Source organism: Lissotriton helveticus, chromosome 1_1, assembly GCF_964261635.1.
Source record: "Lissotriton helveticus chromosome 1_1, aLisHel1.1, whole genome shotgun sequence".
In the NCBI taxonomy this organism is placed as follows: Eukaryota; Metazoa; Chordata; class Amphibia; order Caudata; family Salamandridae; genus Lissotriton; species Lissotriton helveticus.
In genome coordinates this window covers 1,316,482,233-1,316,506,360 of record NC_136057.1, presented here as the reverse complement: position 1 = coordinate 1,316,506,360, position 24,128 = coordinate 1,316,482,233, and the positions used below count along the sequence as shown (strand labels likewise).

At 45.7% G+C, this 24,128-nt stretch overlaps 1 protein-coding gene across 17 annotated transcripts in view; it reads left to right on the top strand.

Moving 5' to 3' along the window:
* The window catches only part of LOC144823305 (uncharacterized), a 559,034-nt gene that overhangs the window by 25,528 nt on the left and 509,378 nt on the right, over window positions 1-24,128 (top strand). For 16 of the 17 annotated variants that reach the window (XM_078681822.1, XM_078681741.1, XM_078681766.1 and 13 more), the window contains exons 5-8: window positions 2,583-2,648; window positions 13,806-13,859; window positions 14,804-14,839; window positions 19,313-19,378. The exons of the other annotated variant lie outside the window; for it this stretch is intronic. In XM_078681822.1, coding sequence (XP_078537948.1) covers window positions 2,583-2,648; window positions 13,806-13,859; window positions 14,804-14,839; window positions 19,313-19,378 — 222 coding nt within the window. The remainder of the gene's footprint in view (window positions 1-2,582; window positions 2,649-13,805; window positions 13,860-14,803; window positions 14,840-19,312; window positions 19,379-24,128) is intronic. 17 annotated transcript variants of the gene reach the window in all.

Genomic DNA, 24,128 nt, shown 5'->3' with positions numbered 1-24,128 from the left:
TACAGAATTTTACAGTTTTTTGTATATATTCAAATATGCATAAAATGTTAAATACACTTTAGCACATTATATTTATAAAATATAGTGTCTGCTTTTTTGCAATTTTTTTTAAATATTTTTTTACGGTACTTTGGTACTTCCGATTAAAGAAAATATATATTTAAACTTATAAATATTTTTCTCTACCTATTACCCTTTTCCTAAAGTGGTAATAGGTAGGGAAAAATACCAAACCTAATACTTACCTACAATGAATGGTGTAATGCAGAACACAGGGAAACCTGAACTGAAAATAACATGGCTGCCTTCAACTTTTGTAAAGGCAGTCATTAGCCAATCAGCTAATGACCTGTCATCATTATATACCTGGAAAGTACTGCGGTACTGCTGTGGCCACAGATATAGCTAAATTTAAAACACTTAAAACATAACAAATACTTAACCTACTTACCTCCAGTACTCACAATATCATCTGCACACCATTACATATAATCCTCCCAAATGTTGTGAAATTCAGACGTACAGTTTTCCTGCTACACGAAATACAAAAGTCTATGTAAAATGCATTGGATTTTACACCCATTTTGGAATCCCCCTTTTTTCTTTGCACCCCCCTGATGAAACACAATGAAACCTTCAGGACTTTCAGAATAACACGGGGCAGTAGGTCTGCAAAGTTTCACGGATGTTCGTCAAACGGATGCAAAGAGATTAAGGGACAGAAATCTCTATCTCCAGTCACCCCAACTATAACTACAGAATGGCTACTGCCATAATACCTTAACTAGGAGTACCTCTGTCTGTACCAACAACCAATTAGTGTTGATGGGACATGTCTACTGTTGCTGATTGTTAGAGAAGAAATATTTCACAAAAAAAGCTTTTTTTGCATTAGGTGTTCTCTTTAATGTTTTCAACATGATATAAAATCATATAATGTTTCCCTTTTGACCTAAAAATGAGGATAGCAAATTATTTTTTTTTAAAGTGTGGAATTAGCATTCACTTTTATTGGTAATAAAATGATTAGTTTCCATATTATGCAATGCTGTATTATTGTTCCACAAATGCAGTATAATGCCCTTACAACTTGCTCAGCATAATATGGACCTGACTTTGAGGAAATGAGAGCACCACCACACTTGATTAGGTCATAAAGACTAAAATTGAACCTGAGAAACTTTTATTAGTTAGCATAGTTTGTCTTTCACTGAGAACTCTTTCTGACTTTTTTTTTTTACCATTAGAGTTTGCCTCCAACTGCAGTGAATAGTGAAAAGGCAATGAGACGCATAATAAGCAGTTCCTCCTCTAATATACTGCTTTAAAACAAAATAAATCGAACAATGTTTCCCAGTTCAGTGAAGGTTAAGTGCAGTGGCGTCTCGCACAGGTAAGTGGGATGTATCGGGGCAGGGCGCAGCGGGGGGGAGTCGACCTACGACAGAATGGGTATTATTTTTTTATTTAATTATATATATTCCGTAGTCTGTCGACTTCCCCCGCCCACCCTGCCCCACCCCCACTCAGCCTCACCGCATTTACTCGTGCCGGCTGCTGTTGGTTAAGTGGACCAGCGAGGATTTTCTAAAACCTGAGTTCAACAATATGATTGCTCATCTTGTTACGTATTGCCACCAGAAAGTTCATTCAATGTCATCCGTGTTTATTTTTGACCGCTACAATGTTCAAAGACTCTAATTACTTTACCCTCATATAACATACTTAATCGCCAGTTTGTATATGATAGTAATGTAAACTTTTCCCAGAATGTCATGGCTTGTTTCTGACATGTGCTATTTTTAAAAGTTATTTGTATGCCAAGACAAATCTTTAGGTGCTTATACATTTATCATTTCCCATCAGTGAGATTAATTCCTCGTGGTGGTATTGACATATCCAAGCTCTTAAATGTATTGCATGGCCTTCACTCATGCCTCTATCACCAATGAAAAATAGTTTGAAAACATAAACCAAAAGTTGCACTGTTATAATGGATGTGTAATGCCACTCATGAATAGACCGCTTTTACGTAAACATGTAAATGTAAATGTAGTATACTTGTAAAGCGCACAGCTGCCCCAGCAACGGGGCGTCCCGGCGCTGTATAACTCTGGGGAACCCGTCCTGGCTTTCCCTGTGGGATGGTCCCTTGCTGGGAGTCCCCAAGGTGGAGCCAGGCATCCCCGGAATTGGTGGGGCCGTTGTGGAGATTAGGCAAGCTAATGCCCAGAGTTGCCGAGTGGAACCCCTGATTAGAGTAAGCACCGAAGCGAGAATTATCGAGTCCACTGACCAAGGTCCACGACACTGCCGCGTCGGGAATTGAACCCTGGTCCCGGGCTGACTTCTGCTCTCAGGCCTGCCGCCTCTAACCAGTGAGCCACACTGATTATGATGTCCTCGAGGTTTGAATAAAAACAAGTTTAAAAAAAACAATGAGAAAGAGGTCAAGGGCCTCAAACACCCTGTAATCAACATAGATAAAACTGATCGATTTGTGAAAGCAATGTGTAATATGAGGAGTATGCATTATTGTGTCTTTTTGTAAAAGTTACGGTATTTTTTTTTATTTACTCCAGCGACCTATTTCTGATGTACTTGTGCAGAGGCAAATTAAAATAGCTGAGAAAACATCAATTGAACAGGTTAGTATATTCCGCCTGTTGATATATATCTGTGGAAAACGTTTATGTATTATATTCAAAAGAGATTCACTCATGCTTATCACACAAAGAGAAAGCCAGAGAGAAGTCGGAGAAAGACCTGGGCCCCATGTTATATTCTTCATCGTCTGTACCTTCCATGTTTGCTAATGCACACATTTCCGAGCACAAAGAGACTCTTGTGTAGTGACTCTGGTACATAGTAAGAACAATTCCAGACTATTTCCTTTGTCTGTATTTTTACTTGGTTTCAGAGTATTTCTCCACAGAGAAACCAAAACCTTGCATGTTCCTGAGCATGATTATACAGAACGAGTTCATATCTGAGTTTATTACTCATATTAAAACCTTCAGACCCATTTAGAGAGTCATGAAAAATAAGTAACAGCACCATGAATTGGAGATAGGAACCCCACACATGGAATTAAAGGTATTAACCCAATTGTAGCTAAGAACAGTGTGTAACAAACACAAACAGTGTTTCTAAAGTGTTTCTGATATTTAAAAGATTAGTGTTTTAACATAAAAATGGACAAGACATGAGTCTGCATCCACTTTGCCTTCCAGAAACCCACCACACACCACCGCACCCAACAGATCCCCCGCCGCTGCTGGAGCAAAATCACAGAAGAACAACTACACGCAAACATCGCTCTCAGCCCACCCACCGAACCCTACAATTTTGATGACGCTGCCCACAGCCTCAGACACTGGATCGAGGACTGCACCAACACCCTCGCCCCACTGAAGAAACCCCACCACAGAGACACCAGCAAGAGGGCCTGCTGGTTCACCCCAGAACTCCTAGCCTCCAAGCACGCCTGCTGGAAACTAGAGAAGAAATGACACAGTGAACAAACTCCGGACAGCCACGCAGCACACAAGGACGCCATCCGCAACCACCACCACCTCATCAGGGCGGCCAACAGGACCTCCTTCAAAGACCGCCTCGACAACAACGCACACAATAGCAAGGAGCTCTTCAACATTGTGAAGGAACTCTCCAACACCAACGACATCCCGCCGTCGCAAGCCCTGTGCGAATCCTTTGCCACCTTCTTTCACCGCAAGACAGCAGACATCCACGACAGCTTCAACACCCAGACAGCCCTAACAGACAGCAACACAACAGACCCTCTGCACACCATCGACCGCGACCCCCTGCTAGCCTAGGCCAGCGTGAGCATCGATGACACCATCAAGACCATGCACACAATCCACTCCAGCTCTCCGTCAGACCCATTCCTGCACCACGTCTCCAGCAGAGCAAGCAGCTCCATCGCTCCCCACCTGCGCAACGGCATCAATCCCTCACGCGAGACCGCGACCATCCCAGAGATCTGGAAACACGCCGAGATCAACGCCCTACTCAAAAAAGCTAAGGCAGACCCATGAGACCTCAAGAACTTCTGGCCCATCTCTCTGCTCTCCTTCCCGGCCAAGGTCATCGAGAAAACCGTCAACAGACAACTAACCCGATACCTCGAAGAAAACAGAATCCTGGACCCTTCCCAGTCAGGGTTCCGCAGCAACCACAGCACCGAGACTGCCCTCATCGCCGCCACCGACGACATCAGGACCCTGCTGGATAACGGCGAGACCGCAGCACTCATCCTCCTAGACCTCTCTACTGCCTTCGACACCGTCTGCCACCGCACACTACGTGTACACCTCCATGCCGCAAGGATCCAAGACAAGGCTCTGGATTGAACCACCTCCTTCCTCCCCGGCAGAACCCAGAGCGTCCGCCTCCCCCCATTCTGTTCCAAAGCCTCCGAGGTCATCTGCGGCGTACCCCAGGGACCCTTCCTTAGCCCGACGCTGTTCAACATTTACATGGCCCCACTCGAACACGTAGCCCGACAGCACGACCTCAACATAATCTCCTACGCCGACAACACTCAGCTGATCCTCTCCCTCACCAAGGACCCCATCACAGCCTAAGCCAACCTCCACGAATGAATGAAGGCCGTTACCATCTGGATGAAGACCAGCCGTCTGAAGCTGAACTCGGACAAGACAGAGGTCTTCATCCTCGGCTCCAACCCTTCACCCTGGGACGACTCCTGGTGGCCGACGGCACTGGGGGCAGCCTAGACACCCACCGACAACGAAGCAACCTGGGAATCATCTTTGACTCAACGGTCTCAATGAGCAAGCAAGTCAACGCAGTCTCCTTCTCCTGCTTCAACACCCTCTGCATGGTCCGCAAGATCTCTAGATGGATCCCGACAAGAAAGACAGTCACCCAGGCCCTCGTTAGCAGCAGACTCGACTGCGGAAACACCCTCTATGCGGGAGCCTCGACCAAGCTCATCAAACGACTACAACGCTTCCAAAACGCCTCGGCATGACCGATCCTCGACGTACCAAGCCACAGCCACATCACCCCCCACCTGAGAAACCTGCACTGGCTCCCCGTCAACAAGAGGATATCCTTCAAGCTCCTCACCCACGCACACAGGGCACTCCACAAGACCGGCCCAGCCTCCTTCTACATCCCCAACTGCCAGCTACACTCTCCCGACCTCTCACTCGCCACCGTCCCGCGCATCCGAAGAACAACCACCGGTGGGAGATCCTTCTCCCACCTCGCCGCCAAGACATGGAACACCCTCCCACTGAGCCTACGACAGACCCAAGACCTGCTGACCTTCAGGAGGATACTCAAGACCTGGCTGTTCAATCAGTAGCGCCCCCAGCGCCTTGAGACCCTCGCTGGTTTGTTGTGCCCTTGAAAATAATTGATTGATTGATTGTATTGTATTGGAACTATTTAAGGGTGTCTACATAACTGATATAAGTATTTAATAATTACTGTTTGACCAAAGAGTTACCAAAAATCGATTTTTTTCAATGTGGAATTAGCACTGGTTTTTTGTTGATGATAAAATGATTAGCTTTTCCATGTTGTAATGCTGTACAACTGTGTCACAAATGCAATATAATATCTTTACATCACACTCAACACTGGTTTTAGCTGGGTCTGGTATTGTCTTAACTAGGGTACCTCTGTTGTTGTGTGGGTTATAGAAAAACCAAGGGTGATGATGGACGGAGCGTTGACAATACAAACACTCACCCCCAGTCAACTGATCTGGGTTTAATCCATCACCGTTCTTTAGCTCACTCCGCCACCCCAGTTCAGACATGGCCATATGCAAATCAGTCTGACCCTGTGCTTCATGGGAATAGTCCAGCCCGAACTGCCAAGCCATGTCTTCCCTGGACCGGAATCAAGCTTCCCAGGACCGGTTTCTGGCATTACAGCCGTCTTCAGCCGGCTTGCTTGACTCCAGTGGCAAAGTGAGCAAGGGACTCACGTCTGAGCATACCCTGCCAACTTAGGGCGAACAAAGAAAAACCAAAGGTGATGATGGACGGAGCGTTGACAATACAAACACTCACCCCCAGTCAACTGATCTGGGTTTTACATAGTATTGCAGTTAAAACTTTTCTCCCAATGACACCCCGCTCCCTACCTGACTTCCTGCAACTATATCTAACAAACATCTTTCCTGAAACTTAGACTACCTGCCTACCCTTTTCCTGCCCTTGCTCACAAACTTCGAATACTTAACGAAAAACCTGTGCCAACCCTGGCCAACTTTACCAAGCCCCGCAAGCACCTGTTCCAAGCGACAACCTCTATAAGATCCCTTATATACCTGTCTCCACAAACCTGGCCTAAACCAAAGAGTAAACCCGAAAGACTCCACCCAGATACAATTCTTTTTTAAACATTAATTCTTTTTATTTGCATTTTTCAAACAATAGAAACATAATAAGCATGTCACATAAGATTGTCCACCAAACCCTGCCCTCCCCCCACCCACCACCCACCGTCTCCAGAGTTGCACACAGCAGGTCTCTTTGCCTGCATACAGTAACGTGTCATCTACTTCTACAATACGTAACAGCAGCCGAGTCCCTCCCCCGAATGCCAGGGCTAAAAGCAGGACACTTCGCACTCTTTCAAAGACCCCCATCCAAACCATGAAAACGTCTCCACATCCCCCACACTCTATTAAATTTCTTCAGGCAACCTCTAGCTTTGTATTTAAACCTTGCGGCTGCCATTTATATATCCATTCCCCTCCTCCATTCATCTAGTCTCGGGGGGTTGAAGCTCCCCAGGCCTCAGCCACATCCCTCTTAGCTACACGGCCAAAGTAAAAAAAAAAAAGTGCGGTCGGGTCAAATCAACATCATTTGTTATCCCAAGAGAACCAATTTAGGCTCCATTGGTAGGGCAGTTTCAAGTATTTCACCAAGTTCCCCCATTATCCTGGCCCAGTAGCTCTGGATGACTCTACATTCCCAGATACTATGATAAAAGTTTCCCTCTGCATTTCCGCATCTTACACAATTAGGGTCGCTAGCTCGTCCCATCTGATGCAAACAATATCTATCATAATAGACTCTATGGAGAATTTTAAATTGGATGAGTCGGAGCCGGGATTTTATTGCCACTTCCCTAGGATGCATCAGAGCAGTCTCCCAGTCAAGTGTGTCCATCTCCCCCAGATTTGATTCCCACTTATCTTTCAGTTTCACCAGTTTGTCCAGCATGTTGTTAAGCAAAGTTTTGTAAGTCAAGGAAACTAGTTTCTCCGAGACCTGTTCCTGCAGTAGACGACCCTCTAGTGGAGCATACTCCGGCAACGGGCCTGAGAGCGCCCCCTCTGCCTGCCAGGCATGGCGTACTTGTGCATATTTCAGACCCAGATAACATTCTTAAAAAGAGGGATGGGAGGGTGGGGCCAAGAACCCTATTACTAGCTACCCTGCTGCCAGCCACCAGGTCACCAAAACCTAAAATGGTGGCTGGCAAATCCCCTCATAGGATTATATAAGCATAGGGCTACTTGGGCTACAATTGGGCTATAATTGGGCTACACCCTGAAAAAGCTCAAAACTACAAAATGGCCAATCCGGCCAGCCCAGGCCCCTCCCAAACTGCTGGGGGGCAGACCTCACTACGTTTGGTTGCCTCCCAAGTCGCCCTTGGGAGGGAGGTGGGTAAGCCAAACCGAGACCCATTTTGTGTGTGAAAAAGACAGCTTTATTGAAACAGGTGCATATTACAAAATCACTAACTGGCAACTGCCTTACAAAACTAAAGCCTTGCTATACATCAAATAGCTGACCCCTGATCCCCCCACTTCTACGATCCCCTCAAATGTTCCCCCACCCTGGCATTAATGTAACAGCAACATTACATAGTATTGCAGTTAAAACTTTTCTCCCAATGACACCCCGTTCCCTACCTGCCTTTCTGACACTGTATCTAACAAACATCTTTCCTGAAACTTAGACTACCTGCCTACCCTTTTCATGCCCTTGCTCACAAACTTCCAATACTTAACGAAAAACCTGTGCCAACCCTGGCCAACTTTACCAAACCCCGCAAGCACCTGTTACAAGCGACAACCTCCAAAAGATCCCTTATACACCTGTCTCCACAAACCTGGCCTAAACCAAAGAATAAACCCGAAAGACTCCACACAGATAACATTCTTAAAAAGAGGGATGGGAGGGTGGGGCCAAGAAAACTATTACTAACTACCCTGCTGCCAGCTACCAGGTAACCAAAACCTAAAATGGTGGCTGGCAAATTCCCTCATAGGATTATATAAGCATAGGGCTACTTGGGCTACAATTGGGCTATAATTGGGCTACACCCTGAAAAAGCTCAAAACTACAAAATGGCCAATCCGGCCAGCCCAGGCCCCTCCCAAACTGCTGGGGGAGGCAGACCTCACTACGTTCAGTTGCCCCCCAAGTCCCCCTTGGGAGGGAGGTGGGCAAGCCAAACAGAGACCCATTTTGTGTGTGAAAAAGACAGCTTTATTGAAACAGGTGCATATTACAAAATACCTAACTGGCAACTGCCTTACAAAACGAAAGCCTTGCTGTACATGAAATAGCTGATCCCCCTTGCCCCTACGATCCACTCAAATGTCCCCCCACCCTGGCATTAACGTAACAATAACATTACACAGTATTGTAGTTAAAATGTTTTCCCCCAATGACACCCTGTTTCCTACCTGCCTTCCTGCAACTGTAACTAACAAACATCTATCCTGAAACTTAGACTACCTGCCTACCCTTTTCCTGCCCTTGCTCACAAACATCCAAGACTTAACGAAAAACCTGTGCCAACCCTGGCCAACTTGTCTAAACCCCGCCACCCAGGAAAAAAGGGGTGACGGCCACTACTGCCTAGGCCCCTTTTTTCTGCCCTCACCTGTCCTATAGGCCACTGAGTTTCTAGGGTGGCTCTGAACATTTAACATTCTGGCTAAACACCTTCCTAATGTCCAACAAATAAAGGTCCATTCCCAGCCTTGACAAGTGGACCCCGTCTCCTCCCAAAAATTCCACTGCATCAAAGCGAATGTCCCTGTGCACAATTCTACCAAAACTCAATTCCATGCAAAAACGAGACATCTCTGTTTTAAGCTTCCTCCTGACTCTGTCCACTGCTCCTGGATTACTTGCCCCCGCCAGACCCGGCGGGGCACAACGTAGTCCATACCACAAAACATCCTGACCACTGTTGTTTAATTAGTGCTAAGTCCGTCTTCATGCTTCTCCTCAAGACTATGCCCTTCTCTTTACACAAATTGTTTCCACCCAAATATATGACCAAAATGACCGGACACCGACCCCGAACTAGCAGACCGTTAAGACACGGAATGAGCTCCTTTCAAAACATGCTCCCTTTTCTTTTCCGTAACACTTTAAACAGTTTATTATTATAACCAAGATTCTGTCCAAAATAACTTTCTCGTGCTTGTACGTGGGCCAACTTCACAAAGGAGTGTCCCATAACCCAGATTTACATTTCCAACGAAAGGGGGGCCAGCCACCGAACCTGAAACGAGAACCATTGCGTGAATTTATGCATTGAAACAACTGCGCTAAATTTCTTATCCCTGCTGTAAAAAGTATCGCTTATAACAATCTGAGGATCCCCTCCCCAAGCGCATGATATCACCCTGTTTCCACCCTCTATTGCTTGCCTCAGATGCTGCCCCAATCTGGAAAGAGTGTGCCCCAATTCCTGCACTGTGTATGCCAATTCCTTAAGGGCCTTCCTCAGCACAGCTGGTAATTAGAAGGCTTAACCTCTTTTCCCATTCGCATGCACAAAAACGGATTCCCCGATCTCCTTGGATGCTGCTCGTCAGTGAAGCCCCCATCTATAAGGGCAAGTAGGTTTAGTCAATGGAGCCTACAACAACACCCATTTTCCCTTGCCCTTTAGATCCCTTTTGGACTTTTTTTTCCCGTATATGTATACCCGCATTGCGCAAGACCACATCTTCCCACCCGATCCCCCCACCCCTTCCGTCCCCTAACAACTCAGACACTCTAAATGCACCAAAAAACATCCACCATCAGTGTGGAAAACAGACATGACTCAAAGGCATCCGTGAAAATCCTAGGCAAAAGCTGTATTACGCTGCTCAGCAACTACCATGACAAGGGTCTCCTGACCGTATTCAGCTGGCCACGCTCCCTGGCCCACCCTTCCAGCATCCTTGAGTCAAATTCATCCACCGAAGGCATGTAACCCCACAGCAATTTACCCATGGATGCAATTCCTGCCAATTTCCTTGCAATTGATACCCTGGGTAAGCCTTTTCCAATCATATCCAGGATAAACTGAATCACATTGTTCCTTCGCTGTAACTCATTCGAGCGCCGCTGGCTGGTCCTGGTCAAGGCCTGTCCCGTGAGCCCCCCTACTAAGCTTTCTGCTGCCCCCGCCTTAGCCCCCCTTCCCCCTCTTCTCAAATTTAAACCTTTGCCCTCCAAACCAGCTGACCCTCCCTGTGCAAGGTAAGCATCCACTTGACCCACTCTCCTAATGGCCCTCACCTCCTTATTCCATGAGGTGAAAACATCTAGCCCTTCCCAGGCATTACTACCCCCCCCGGCGGTTTCTCAATCCCCCAGGATCCCCTCCTCTTGCTCCCAACATCCATTTGAGCCCGGGCCTTGCCCAAACTCCCTCTATCTTCCTCCGCTCTCCACTCCCCAAACCCAAGTTCCCATTCAAAATCCCTCAGGCCCTCACCCTGCCTAACCCAACCGGGTATACCCCCTCTACCTCCCAAACCCCAAAACCGCCCTTGCACACTCTCGCCGGAGCCTCGAAATGCGCACGAGGCTCTGGTGCATGTTGGGAGAAAGGGGGCGCTCTTCGGGCCTAAGAGCAGCCCCTAAAACTCCCAGTTTTTCTTCTCGCCCGCCTAGGGGACGTGCAGGCCAAGACGGCGGCTGCCATTCACAAGCAAACTATTACTAGCTACCCAAGAAAACTATTACTAGTTACCCTGCTGCCAGCCACCAGGTCACCAAAACCTAAAATGGTGGCTGGCAAATCCCCTCATAGGATTATATAAGCCGCTCTTCGGGCCTAAGAGCAGCCCCTAAAACTCTGTTTTTCTTCTCTCCCGCCTAGGGGACGTGCAGGCCAAGACAGCGACTGCCATTCACAAGAAAACTATTACTAGCTACCCATGAAAACTATTACTAGTTACCCTGCTGCCAGCCACCAGGCCACCAAAACCTAACATGGTGGCTGGCAAATCCCCTCATAGGATTATATAAGCATAGGGCTACTTGGTCTATGATTGGGCTACAATTGGGCTACACCCCAAAAAAGCCCCAAACCACAAAATGGTCAATCCGGCCAGCCCAGAACCATCCCAAACTATCCGGGGGACAGACCTCACTATGTTCAGCTGCCCCCACAAACCCCCCCATCTCGGACAAGAAATCTGCGTTACAGTGATCTGTGGTGGACCTCAAACCAAAACGGTTGCAAGGAAATAAACCACCTCAGTATTCTAGGGTTATTCCACTTAGTTCGGCTCATCCATGTCAAGGGGGCATGCTCTGTGTATAGAATGAGTGGGTTACCCTCCAGGTAATATCACAACTTTTTAAAAGCCAATTTAAGGGCTGAACATTCTATTTCAATGACCGGGTAACATTGTTCTGTAGGAAAGAGTTTTCTGATGATGAATAGGACGGGACTTCAAGACCTTCATTATTAGACTGAGAAAGGACCGATCCTATCCCCATGTATGAGGCATCTGTAAGAAAAATAAAGATTTTAATACAATTTGGAGACGCTGAGACTGGACTCAAAGTGATGGCCTGCTTCAGTTCCTTAAAGGCTTCTATGACTGCAGTGGAGGGTGGTTGGTGGTACTTATTGGTCACTCCTTTTTTTAGCAGATTGGTTAGGGGTCTGCTTTGTCAGAATAATGGGGTAGAAACCTATAGTATTCAAGAGGGCCAAGAAAGACTTCCCATTTAATATGTGGAAAAGGAGTTTAATGAGACCATTACCTAAGACATACTCCAAAGACCTCACTTTCCTATATCCTGCTCTTGATTTTTTTGCCTTGATATGCAAGTTAGCTTTTCCCAGTTCTTGAAGGATTGCGTGAAGGTGGTTAAGATGGTCTTTCAAAGTATTGCTGAAGATGACGATGTCATGCAGATAAGCGGAGGAGGAAGCTTGATGGTTCTTTAATTCTCGGTTTATTAACTAATAAAATGTAGGGGGTTCAGTGAAGGCCAAAGGGCAAGACAATAAATTGAAATAAGCTGTACAGTATAGAAAAGGCTGTCTTTTCTTGGTCCTCCTTTTGAAGATGTACTTGCCAGTATCCCTTGGTAAGGTCAATGATAGTATTATAACATGCTTTTCTTAGTTTTTATTATCAGCTCATCAATCCTGGGGAGGGAAGACCCATCAAATTTGGATACCTCTGTTGATCGCTCTGAAGTCAATGCAGAAATTTATAGTGCCATCTGGCTTAGGGACCAATACTCTAGGGGACGACCAATTACTTTGTGATGGTTCTATTACGCCCATCTGCAACATTTGTTCAACTTCATTCTCGATTGCCTGTCTTCTAGCAGCAGGCATCTGATATGGTTTTTATGTTTTATGAAAAAAAAACACTTGTGTGGGGATGGCTTGTTCTGCTAATTGCGTTCTTCCTGGGAGATCAGAAAACAAAGAGGAAAAAGGTTGAAGTGTTTTTAAGAGCCCACTCTGCAGTTATTCCTTCAAGAATTCATTGAAGGGAAGCTGCCCCAGAGTACTAGGGGGGCTCTCCACTGCAGTCACTGCTTGTACTTATCGGGTAAGAGGTCCCAACCATTTCTTCAATAGATTGACATGATAATTCTGCTCTTTGTTAGGGGATATACGTAAATGATAGGAAACTTAGACCTCATTTTCTAAAACCAAGAAATAAAAGAGTCCCCCTCAGAACACATAAAGACCAATAGCGGAATGAGACAGTAGTTAGTCCCTGCTGCCTGGGAGGAACTGAAGAGAAAAAGGAGAGACAAAGAGGCAGCACCGACCACTATCAAGCAAGGAAGGACAATGGAACAAACAAATCAAAAGCAGGGGGATGGCTTTAAGCCAACATGACAAAATACAACAGGTCTTGAATGCTCAACCTAAAAAGAGTCTTTAGAGTATATCCATGTAGGCCTCTTTCGTTTTCTAGATCTTATCCGGTAAATCTCTTAATCAATCCCTAGATAGTTCACTATGAATTTCTTTATTTCCTTGAATGGGGTATCTCCCTGGGTGTTCATTATTTGGTATGCTGCCTGGGCTTCTCTAGTCAGAAGACGGAGGAGAAAAAAAGAACACTTTTCTCTAGGCTAAGCATGAGTCCTAGCAGCTCATTTGAAGTATAACAATAAAGCATCAGGGTTTTCGCCCACAATATGCTTTGGTAAGTATAATGTGGAAGTAGAACCAAACCAGAAGTCAATTGAAACTGATCTTTATTCAAATGGTCCAACTGTGACTAGACCCCATTGCAGAATATCTCTCGGTCCGCTTTGGTCGAGGACATTTGCCTTTCTAATACCCATTCTAATTTCCTCTGTCCTTGTACTAATTGCTGTACCACGGTATCAATTATGTAACAATGGAGGGCTGCCTGCTTTCTCAACCATGGGTTGCTTGGCATCTGATTGACAACACAAGATAGTTGGGTTTTGGAAGTAGGTATTTATTTGTACAGTTATTTTTACCTTGATAAAATTCTCAAGTCTTCTGTTTTCTCTTTTCCTTCTTTCTAGAATGGCCGGACGTCTGGTCCATGGGCCCCCTCGAAACAAGGAAACAATCCACAGGTGAGTCTCTTATACCTTTTCCCAGAGTAAGTTTAATACAGGTGCCCTTGCCTTTCTCTGGGTATACCGTCTCTTGTGAGGTTAGTGAGGTGTGAGGGGTTCGATTTCTTTATAGTTGTGGAAGCCAAATAAAAGATAGTGCCCAAATGTGAGTAAGAAAAGAGAAACAAAATTGGAATAGAAGGAATCCTCTTCTTTTAACATGCACCTGGTCTTTCTTACAAGCTGCATGGTCCTTTTAGTCTTTGATGGCCCAGCTCAATTTCCAACCAGGTTGAGTGAGTAAGAGCGGTGGTTAAAGGTGGTGCTCCAGACCAGCTACTTCTAGTCTTAGAAGAGATTTCAGATCTTAACCGTGGCTTAGCAGTTTTAGGACAAGTGAAAGAGTTTCATGTAGCATGCGAAACCTCATAAAAGATTAAACGAAAACCCACCTGTAATTTATGACACTCCACCTCCCTCCTCCGTTAATACTGAAGTTCCCATGTTGGCCTTATCATAGGCTCCATTTAGATCCTTGTGTGGCCCCTCCATCCATCAGTGCTGGAATAGCAACTGGTCACGTTCCTGGGCGAGCCACGCTCCTCCTGGTGCGTGGCTGGGTGAAGCATCCTGCCAATGTCCCTCCTGCCATTAAGAGATCCTCCCATCAGCATTTTTATTCCCCTGGACTCCGTACAGCTTGTCCAGTCTCAGATATTCTCCCATTGTAGTGCAGTCCTCAGCATCCACACCCTTTTGGTCTCTAGGTACTCAATCTTTTTTAAAGGGTCTTGGGTGAGCAGTATCGGGGAAAAACGTATCCTCTTCCCGTCTTTTTGTAGCAATCAGGATAGGATTTCCTGTTGTCCCTTCAAATGATGCCTGACTTTGTCCTTCCTCTATTTCTGTGATATCCTCGAAGGCCTGAAAAAGTAAAAGGATTTTGTGATTTGGTTTTTCAGGGGGAGCGACGGGCACGGGCCAAGACACGTCATCCGGTAAGTCCTCATTGTTCAGCCCTTCACCCCCTCCATTTTGACACTACTGTAGAGTATATTTGCATCCACTAAACTGGTGTACAGTGGAGTGCTATAGACTGGAGTGTTGTACAGTCTAGGAGCATGTATTGGAATATCGTATATTGAAATAGCATTCAGTTGAGTGGCATACAGTAGACTCAGGTACAGTGAAGTGGTGTAAAGTGGAATAGCGTACACTGAAGTGGACTACAATGAAGTACCATAAGGTGGAGTGACATATAGTTTAGTAGTGCACAGTGGGCTTACGTAAAGTACGTAAATTGGCGAATGGCGAATATCCAAATGGGGGTATAACCGGGCTCCAGTCCCTCCGTCTCTCAGGCTGCAAGGCTGCAGTAGGCCCCGTCACTACTCCAGGCCCCACGTGTAGGCGTACACTCCCCCATTCTCCCTGTTGAGGCCTGCAGATGGGGGAGCCTCGCACAAACCAGCCGAGTAGCGCTTGCTCTGTCACTTCCTCTCACTGCCAGCACACGGAGTCCCTAAAGCTCTTCACTGATAAAGAGGGTGTCCCCTTCAGGGAGATGTGATAGCCCCGGGTCCCTTATGTAGCTTCTGGTGGTGTGCTAGCTCTAGGCCGGATCCAGGCCTCCTCCGCCCGCAGCTCGGGCCCGGCCGCCACCACACTCCGGCCCAGACTCCTCCCGTGCTCCTGTACGGATCACGAGCGCCAGCTGACCCCACTGGCCGAAGCTCTTGCGGTCGGAGGCCCGCTGTGCACCCGCCTCAGGGCCGCCCTGTACCCGCCGGAGACCCAGCTGCGTGTGGCTCGCCAGGCCCCGCTGCTACCCAGGGATCCGGCCGCTCACCTCCGTTGCTTCCACAGTGCACTCTGCACCAACTCACTAGCGGCACCTCTCACCTTCACCACCAGGCACCGGAGAAGTCGCCGCCAGCCCCAAAAGCCGCAACCAGCTCGCTGTCGGGGACACAGGATTTTGCCGGCCTCACCAACACAGTCCAGGCCCTGCTGCCATTTTCGCCTCTGCTGCCTCCGGCCACGTGGATTCCTCTCTCACTGTCCCACTAGTCACTCGGCTCCACCGGAGCAGTATCGGCGGCACTCAGAGTCCAGGAGTGAGCTCCCCCTCAATACCAAGCTGCTGGCTGGAGGCAATGCTGCTGCTGGCCAAGTTGGGTGCCGGAGAGCGGGGAGAGGATGTGGAACACATCTTACTCGTTCAGCATCTTGGCCACGTCCCCCAGCCATATAGGTTTAATCACAATTTTCCATTGTTGTATGGTCAGCGTTTTGCTAACTTATGGGTTAGGGTGTTATATATAATTAAGTATTACGTTTTATTGTTATTTACTACCTAATACCACTTTGTCAGTTGTAATAGGTTACCTTTTTGTTTACAAATGTGTAGATATTGTCGACCTATGGATTTTTTGATATTTTCACCTTTAGTAATGTTGGGCCCGTTTGTGGAATCTCAGTGAAATGTAACATACTTGTTCCACCCGTTTTATTGTGGAAGTTGTAGAAGTTTTGTATGGTTTGGTCAAGGGGATCCAATAAAAAGAAGGTCCCAAAACGTGTGTAATTACAATATATTTCATGTACACTTTTGTATTTTCCGTTCCGTGGAAACCACCAGTCACATTTTGATACAATGTGGCAGAATTACATATTATAGTGTCCACATGAATATTTTGTGTAGGTTAGGTAAGTAGTGTAACTAATTTGTAAGTTTTAGGGTTTTTAAAGTTAGTGATATCTGTTGTGTTTTTTAGCGAAATATGGAGGTATTTCGAGATAGTACCACAGTTCATAGTGTTTACAAGTCATTAGCTGATTGTGTAATCTTTGGCTTTAGAAAAGTTAAACGCAGCTATGTTTTTGGGTACACTTTGCCCATTTCCTTTGTTACGCCTTCAGATGTAGGTAAGTATTCATGGGGTTGTATTTTTGCCCTAACTATTACCACTTTAGTGTAAAAGATTTAAATATTTCTATATATTTTAAAAAACACAGAGAGCACGGTAGTACCGTGGTAGCCTAAAAATATTTTGTAAGGTTAACATTTTTCTTTTTTATTTCTATAAATGTTTATAGCAGTGTATTCTAAGCTGTGTTGTTTTGTAAAGTAGCAGGGTAATTTTTACCTATTAGCACGCTACTCCATACAGAATTTTACAGTTTTTTGTATATATTCAAATATGCATAAAATGTTAAATACACTTTAGCACATTATATTTATAAAATATAGTGTCTGCTTATTTGCAATTTGTTTAAAATATTTTTTTTACGGTACTTTGGTACTTCCGATTAAAGAAAATATATATATTTAAACGTATAAATATTTTTCTCTACCTATTACCCTTTTCCTAAAGTGGTAATAGGTAGGGAAAAATACCAAACCTAATACTTACCTACAATGAATGGTGTAATGCAGAACACAGGGAAACTTGAACTGAAAATAACATGGCTGCCTTCAACTTTTGTAAAGGCAGTCATTAGCCAATCAGCTAATGACCTGTCATCATTATATACCTGGAAAGTACTGCGGTACTGCTGTGGCCACAGATATAGCTAAATTTAAAACACTTAAAACATAACAAATACTTACCCTACTTACCTCCAGTACTCACAATATCATCTGCACACCATTACATATAATCCTCCCAAATGTTGTGAAATTCAGACTTACAGTTTTCCTGCTACACGAAATACAAAAGTCTATGTAAAATGCATTGGATTTTACACCCATTTTGGAATCCCCCTTTTTTCTTTGCACCCCCTTGATGAAACACAATGAAACCTTCAGGACTTTCAGAATAACACCGGGCAGTAGGTCTGCAAAGTTTCACGGATGTTCGTCAAACGGATGCAAAGAGATTAAGGGACAGAAATCTCTATCTCCAGTCACCCTAACTATAACTACAGAATGGCTACTGCCACTGTGTAATACCTTAACTAGGAGTACCTCTGTCTGTAACAACAACCAATCAGTGTTGATGGGACATGTCTACTGTTGCTGATTGTTAGAGAAGAAATATTTCACAAAAAAAGCTTTTTTTTGCATTAGGTGTTCTCTTTAATGTGTTCAACATGATATAAAATCATATAATGTTTCCCTTTTGACCTAAAAATGAGGATAGCAAATTATTTTTTTTTAAAGTGTGGAATTAGCATTCACTTTTATTGGTAATAAAATGATTAGTTTCCATATTATGCAATGCTGTATTATTGTTCCACAAATGCAGTATAATGCCCTTACAACTTGCTCAGCATAATATGGACCTGACTTTGCGGAAATGAGAGCACCACCACACTTGATTAGGTCATAAAGACTAAAATTGAACCTGAGAAACTTTTATTAGTTAGCATAGTTTGTCTTTCACTGAGAACTCTTTCTGACTTTTTTTTTTACCATTAGAGTTTGCCTCCAACTGCAGTGAATAGTGAAAAGGCAATGAGACGCATAATAAGCAGTTCCTCCTCTAATATACTGCTTTCATACAAACTAAATCGAACAATGTTTCCCAGTTCAGTGAAGGTTAAGTGCAGTGGCGGCTCGCACAGGTAAGTGGGATGTATCAGGGCAGGGTGCAGCGGGGGGGGGAGTCGACCTACGACAGAATGGGTATTATTTTTTTATTTAATTATATATATTCCGTAGTCTGTCGACTTCCCCCGCCCACCCTGCCCCGCCCCCACTCAGCCTCACCGCATTTACTCGTGCCGGCTGCTGTTGGTTAAGTGGACCAGCGAGGATTTTCTAAAACCTGAGTTCAACAATATGATTGCTCATCTTGTTACGTATTGCCACCAGAAAGTTCATTCAATGTCATCCGTGTTTATTTTTGACCGCTACAATGTTCAAAGACTCTAATTCCTTTACCCTCATATAACATACTTAATCGCCAGTTTGTATATGATAGTAATGTAAACTTTTCCCAGAATGTCATGGCTTGTTTCTGACATGTGCTATTTTTAAAAGTTATTTGTATGCCAAGACAAATCTTTAGGTGCTTATACATTTATCATTTCCCATCAGTGAGATTAATTCCTCGTGGTGGTATTGACATATCCAAGCTCTTAAATGTATTGCATGGCCTTCACTCATGCCTCTTTCACCAATGAAAAATAGTTTGAAAACATAAACCAAAAGTTGCACTGTTATAATGGATGTGTAATGCCATTCATGAATAGACAACCTTTACGTAAACATGATACGACATGTTAACTTTGCTGGCTGTATACTGCTTATAAGATCCTGAAAATGTACATGTATGTTTTTTGTCCTCGAAGTTTGAATAAAAACAAGTTAAAAAAAAACAATGAGAAAGAGGTCAAGGGCCTCAAACACCCTGTAATCAACATAGATAAAACTGATCGATTTGTGAAAGCAATGTGTAATATGAGGAGTATGCATTATTGTGTCTTTTTGTAAAAGTTACGGTATTTTTTTTTATTTACTCCAGCGACCTATTTCTGATGTACTTGTGCAGAGGCAAATTAAAATAGCTGAGAAAACATCAATTCAACAGGTTAGTATATTCCGCCTGTTGATATATATCAGTGGAAAACGTAAATGTATTATATTCAGAAGTGATTCACTCATGCTTATCACACAAAGAGAAAGCCAGAGAGAAGTCTGAGAAAGACCTGGGCCCCATGTTATATTCTTCATCGTCTGTACCTTCCGTATTTGCTAATGCACACATTTCAGAGCACAAAGAGACTCTTGTGTAGTGACTCTGGTACATAGTAAGAACAATTCCAGACTATTTCCTTTGTCTGTATTTATACTTGGTTTCAGGGTATTTCTCCACAGAGAAACCAAAACCTTGCATGTTCCTGAGCATGATTATACAGAACGAGTTCATATCTGAGTTTATTACTCATATTAAAACCTTCAGACCCATTTAGAGAGTCATGAAAAATAAGTAACAGCACCATGAATTGGAGATAGGAACCCCACACATGGAATTAAAGGTATTAACCCAATTGTAGCTAAGAACAGTGTGTAACAAACACAAACAGTGTTTCTAAAGTGTTTCTGATATTTAAAAGATTAGTGTTTTAACATAAAAATGGACAAGACATGAGTCTGCATCCACTTCGCCTTCCAGAAACCCACCACACACCACCGCACCCAACAGATCCCCCGCCGCTGCTGGAGCAAAATCACGAAGAACAACTACACGCAAACATCGCTCTCAGCCCACCCACCGAACCCTACAATTTTGATGACGCTGCCCACAGCCTCAGACACTGGATCGAGGACTGCGCCAACACCCTCGCCCCACTGAAGAAACCCCACCACAGAGACACCAGCAAGAGGGCCTGCTGGTTCACCCCAGAACTCCTAGCCTCCAAGCACGCCTGCTGGAAACTAGAGAAGAAATGACACAGTGAACAAACTCCGGACAGCCACGCAGCACACAAGGACGCCATCCGCAACCACCACCACCTCATCAGGGCGGCCAAGAGGACCTCCTTCAAAGACCGCCTCGACAACAACGCACACAATAGCAAGGAGCTCTTCAACATTGTGAAGGAACTCTCCAACACCAACGACATCCCGCCGTCGCAAGCCCTGTGCGAATCCTTTGCCACCTTCTTTCACCGCAAGACAGCCGACATCCACGACAGCTTCAACACCCAGACAGCCCTAACAGACAGCAACACAACAGACCCTCTGCACACCATCGACCGCAACCCCCTGCTAGCCTAGGCCAGCGTGAGCATCGATAACACCATCAAGACCATGCACACAATCCACTCCAGCTCTCCGTCAGACCCATTCCTGCACCACGTCTTCAGCAGAGCAAGCAGCTCCATCGCTCCCCACCTGCGCAACGGCATCAATCTCTCACGCGAGACCGCGACCTTCCCAGAGATCTGGAAACACGCCGAGATCAACGCCCTACTCAAAAAAGCTAAGGCAGACCCATGAGACCTCAAGAACTTCTGGCCCATCTCTCTGCTCTCCTTCCCGGCCAAGGTCATCGAGAAAACCATCAACAGACAACTAACCCGATACCTCAAAGAAAACAGAATCCTGGACCCTTCCCAGTCAGGGTTCCGCAGCAACCACAGCACCGAGACTGCCCTCATCGCCACCACCGACGACATCAGGACCCTGCTGGATAACGGCGAGACCGCAGCACTCATCCTCCTAGACCTCTCTGCCGCCTTCGACACCGTCTGCCACCGCACACTACGTGCACGCCTCCATGCCGCAAGGATCCAAGACAAGGCTCTGGATTGGACCACCTCCTTCCTCCCCGGCAGAACCCTTCAGCCTGGGACGACTCCTGGTGGCCGACGGCACTGGGGGCAGCCTAGACACCCACCGACCACGAAGCAACCTGGGAATCATCTTTGACTCAACGCTCTCAATGAGCAAGCAAGTCAACGCAGTCTCCTTCTCCTGCTTCAACACCCTCTGCATGGTCCGCAAGATCTCTAGATGGATCCCGACAGATACAAGAAAGACAGTCACCCAGGCCCTCGTTAGCAGCAGACTCGACTGCGGAAACACCCTCTATGCAGGAGCCTCGACCAAGCTCATCAAACGACTACAACGCTTCCAAAACGCCTCGGCATGACCGATCCTCGACGTACCAAGCCACAGCCACATCACCCCCCACCTGAGAAACCTGCACTGGCTCCCCGTCAACAAGAGGATATCCTTCAAGCTCCTCACCCACGCACACAGGGCACTCCACACGACCGGCCCAGCCTCCTTCTACATCCCCAACTGCCAGCTACACTCTCCCGACCTTTCACTCGCCACCGTCCCGCGCATCCGAAGAACAACCACCGGTGGGAGATCCTTCTCCCACCTTGCCGCCAAGACATGGATCACCCTCCTACGACAGACCCAAGACCTGCTGACCTTCAGGAGGATACTCAAGACCTGGCTGTTCAATCAGTAGCGCCCCCCAGCGCCTTGAGACCCTCGCTGGTTTGTTGTGCCCTTGAAAATAATTGATTGATTGATTGTATTGTATTGGAACTATTTAAGGGTGTCTACATAACTGATATAAGTATTTAATAATTACTGTTTGACCAAAGAGTTACCAAAAATCGATTTTTTTCAATGTGGAATTATCACTAGTTTTTTGTTGATGATAAAATGATTAGCTTTTCCATGTTGTAATGCTGTACAACTGTGTCACAAATGAAATATAATATCTTTACATCACACTCAACACTGGTTTTAGCTGGGTCTGGTATTGTCTTAACTAGGGTACCTCTGTTGTTGTGTGGGTTATAGAAAAACAAAGGGTGATGATGGACGGAGCTTTGACAATACAAACACTCACCCCCAGTCAACTGATCTCGGTTTAATTCGTCACCGTTCTTTAGCTCACTCCGCCACCCCAGTTCAGACATGGCCATATGCAAATCAGTCTGACCCTGTGCTTCATGGGAACAGTCCAGCCCGAACTGCCAAGCCATGTCTTCCCTGGACCGGAATCAAGCTTCCCAGGACCGGTTTCTGGCATTACAGCCGTCTTCAGCCGGCTTGCTTGACTCCAGTGGCAAAGTGAGCAAGGGACTCACGTCTGAGCATACCCTGCCAACTTAGGGCGAACAAAGAAAAACCAAAGGTGATGATGGACGGAGCGTTGACAATACAAACACTCACCCCCAGTCAACTGATCTGGGTTTTACATAGTATTGCAGTTAATACTTTTCTCCCAATGACACCCCGCTCCCTACCTGCCTTCCTGCAACTATATCTAACAAACATCTTTCCTGAAACTTAGACTACCTGCCTACCCTTTTCCTGCCCTTGCTCACAAACTTCGAATACTTAACGAAAAACCTGTGCCAACCCAGGCCAACTTTACCAAGCCCCGCAAGCACCTGTTCCAAGCGACAACCTCCATAACATCCTTATATACCTGTCTCCACAAACCTGGCCTAAACCAAAGAATAAACCAGAAAGACTCCACCCAGATACAATTCTTTTTTTAAAATAAATTCTTTTTATTTGCATTTTTCAAACAATAGAAACATAATAAGCATGTCACATAAGATTGTCCACCAAACCCTGCCCTCCCCCCACCCACCACCCACCATCTCCAGAGTTGCACACAGCAGGTCTCTTTGCCTGCATACAGTAACGTGTCATCTACTTCTACAATACGTAACAGCAGCCGAGTCCCTCCCCCGAATGCCAGGGCTAAAAGCAGGACACTTCGCACTCTTTCAAAGACCCCCATCCAAACCATGAAAACGTCTCCACATCCCCCACACTCTATTAAATTTCTTCAGGCAACCTCTAGCTTTGTATTTAAACCTTCCGGCTGCCATGTATATATCCATTCCGCTCCTCCATTCATCTAGTCTAGGGGGGTTGAAGCTCCCCAGGCCTCAGCCACATCCCTCTTAGCTACACGGCCAAAGTAAAAAAAAATAAGTGCGGTCGGGTCAAATCCACATCATTTGTTATCCCAAGAGAACCAATTTAGGCTCCATTGGTAGGGCAGTTTCAAGTATTTCACCAAGTTCCCCCATTATCCTGGCCCAGTAGCTCTGGATGACTCTACATTCCCAGATAGTATGATAAAAGTTTCCCTCTGCATTTCCGCATCTTACACAATTAGGGTCTATCATAATAGACTCTATGGAGAATTTTAAATTGGATGAGTCGGAGCCGGGATTTTATTGCCACTTTCCTAGGATGCATCAGAGCAGTCTCCCAGTCAAGTGTGTCCATCTCCCCCAGATTTGATTCCCACTTATCTTTCAGTTTCACCAGTTTGTCCAGCATGTTGTTAAGCAAAGTTTTGTAAGTCAAGGAAACTAGTTTCTCCGAGACCTGTTCCTGCAGTAGACGACCCTCTAGTGGAGCATACTCCGGCAACGGGCCTGAGAGCGCCCCCTCTGCCTGCCAGGAATGGCGTACTTGTGCATATTTCAGACCCAGATAACATTCTTAAAAAGAGGGATGGGAGGGTGGGGCCAAGAACTCTATTACTAGCTACCCTGCTGCCAGACACCAGGTCACCAAAACCTAAAATGGTGGCTGGCAAATCCCCTCATAGGATTATATAAGCATAGGGCTACTTGGGCTACAATTGGGCTATAATTGGGCTACACCCTGAAAAAGCTCAAAACTACAAAATGGCCAATCCGGCCAGCCCAGGCCCCTCCCAAACTGCTGGGGGGCAGACCTCACTACGTTTGGTTGCCTCCCAAGTCGCCCTTGGGAGGGAGGTGGGTAAGCCAAACCGAGACCCATTTTGTGTGTGAAAAAGACAGCTTTATTGAAACAGG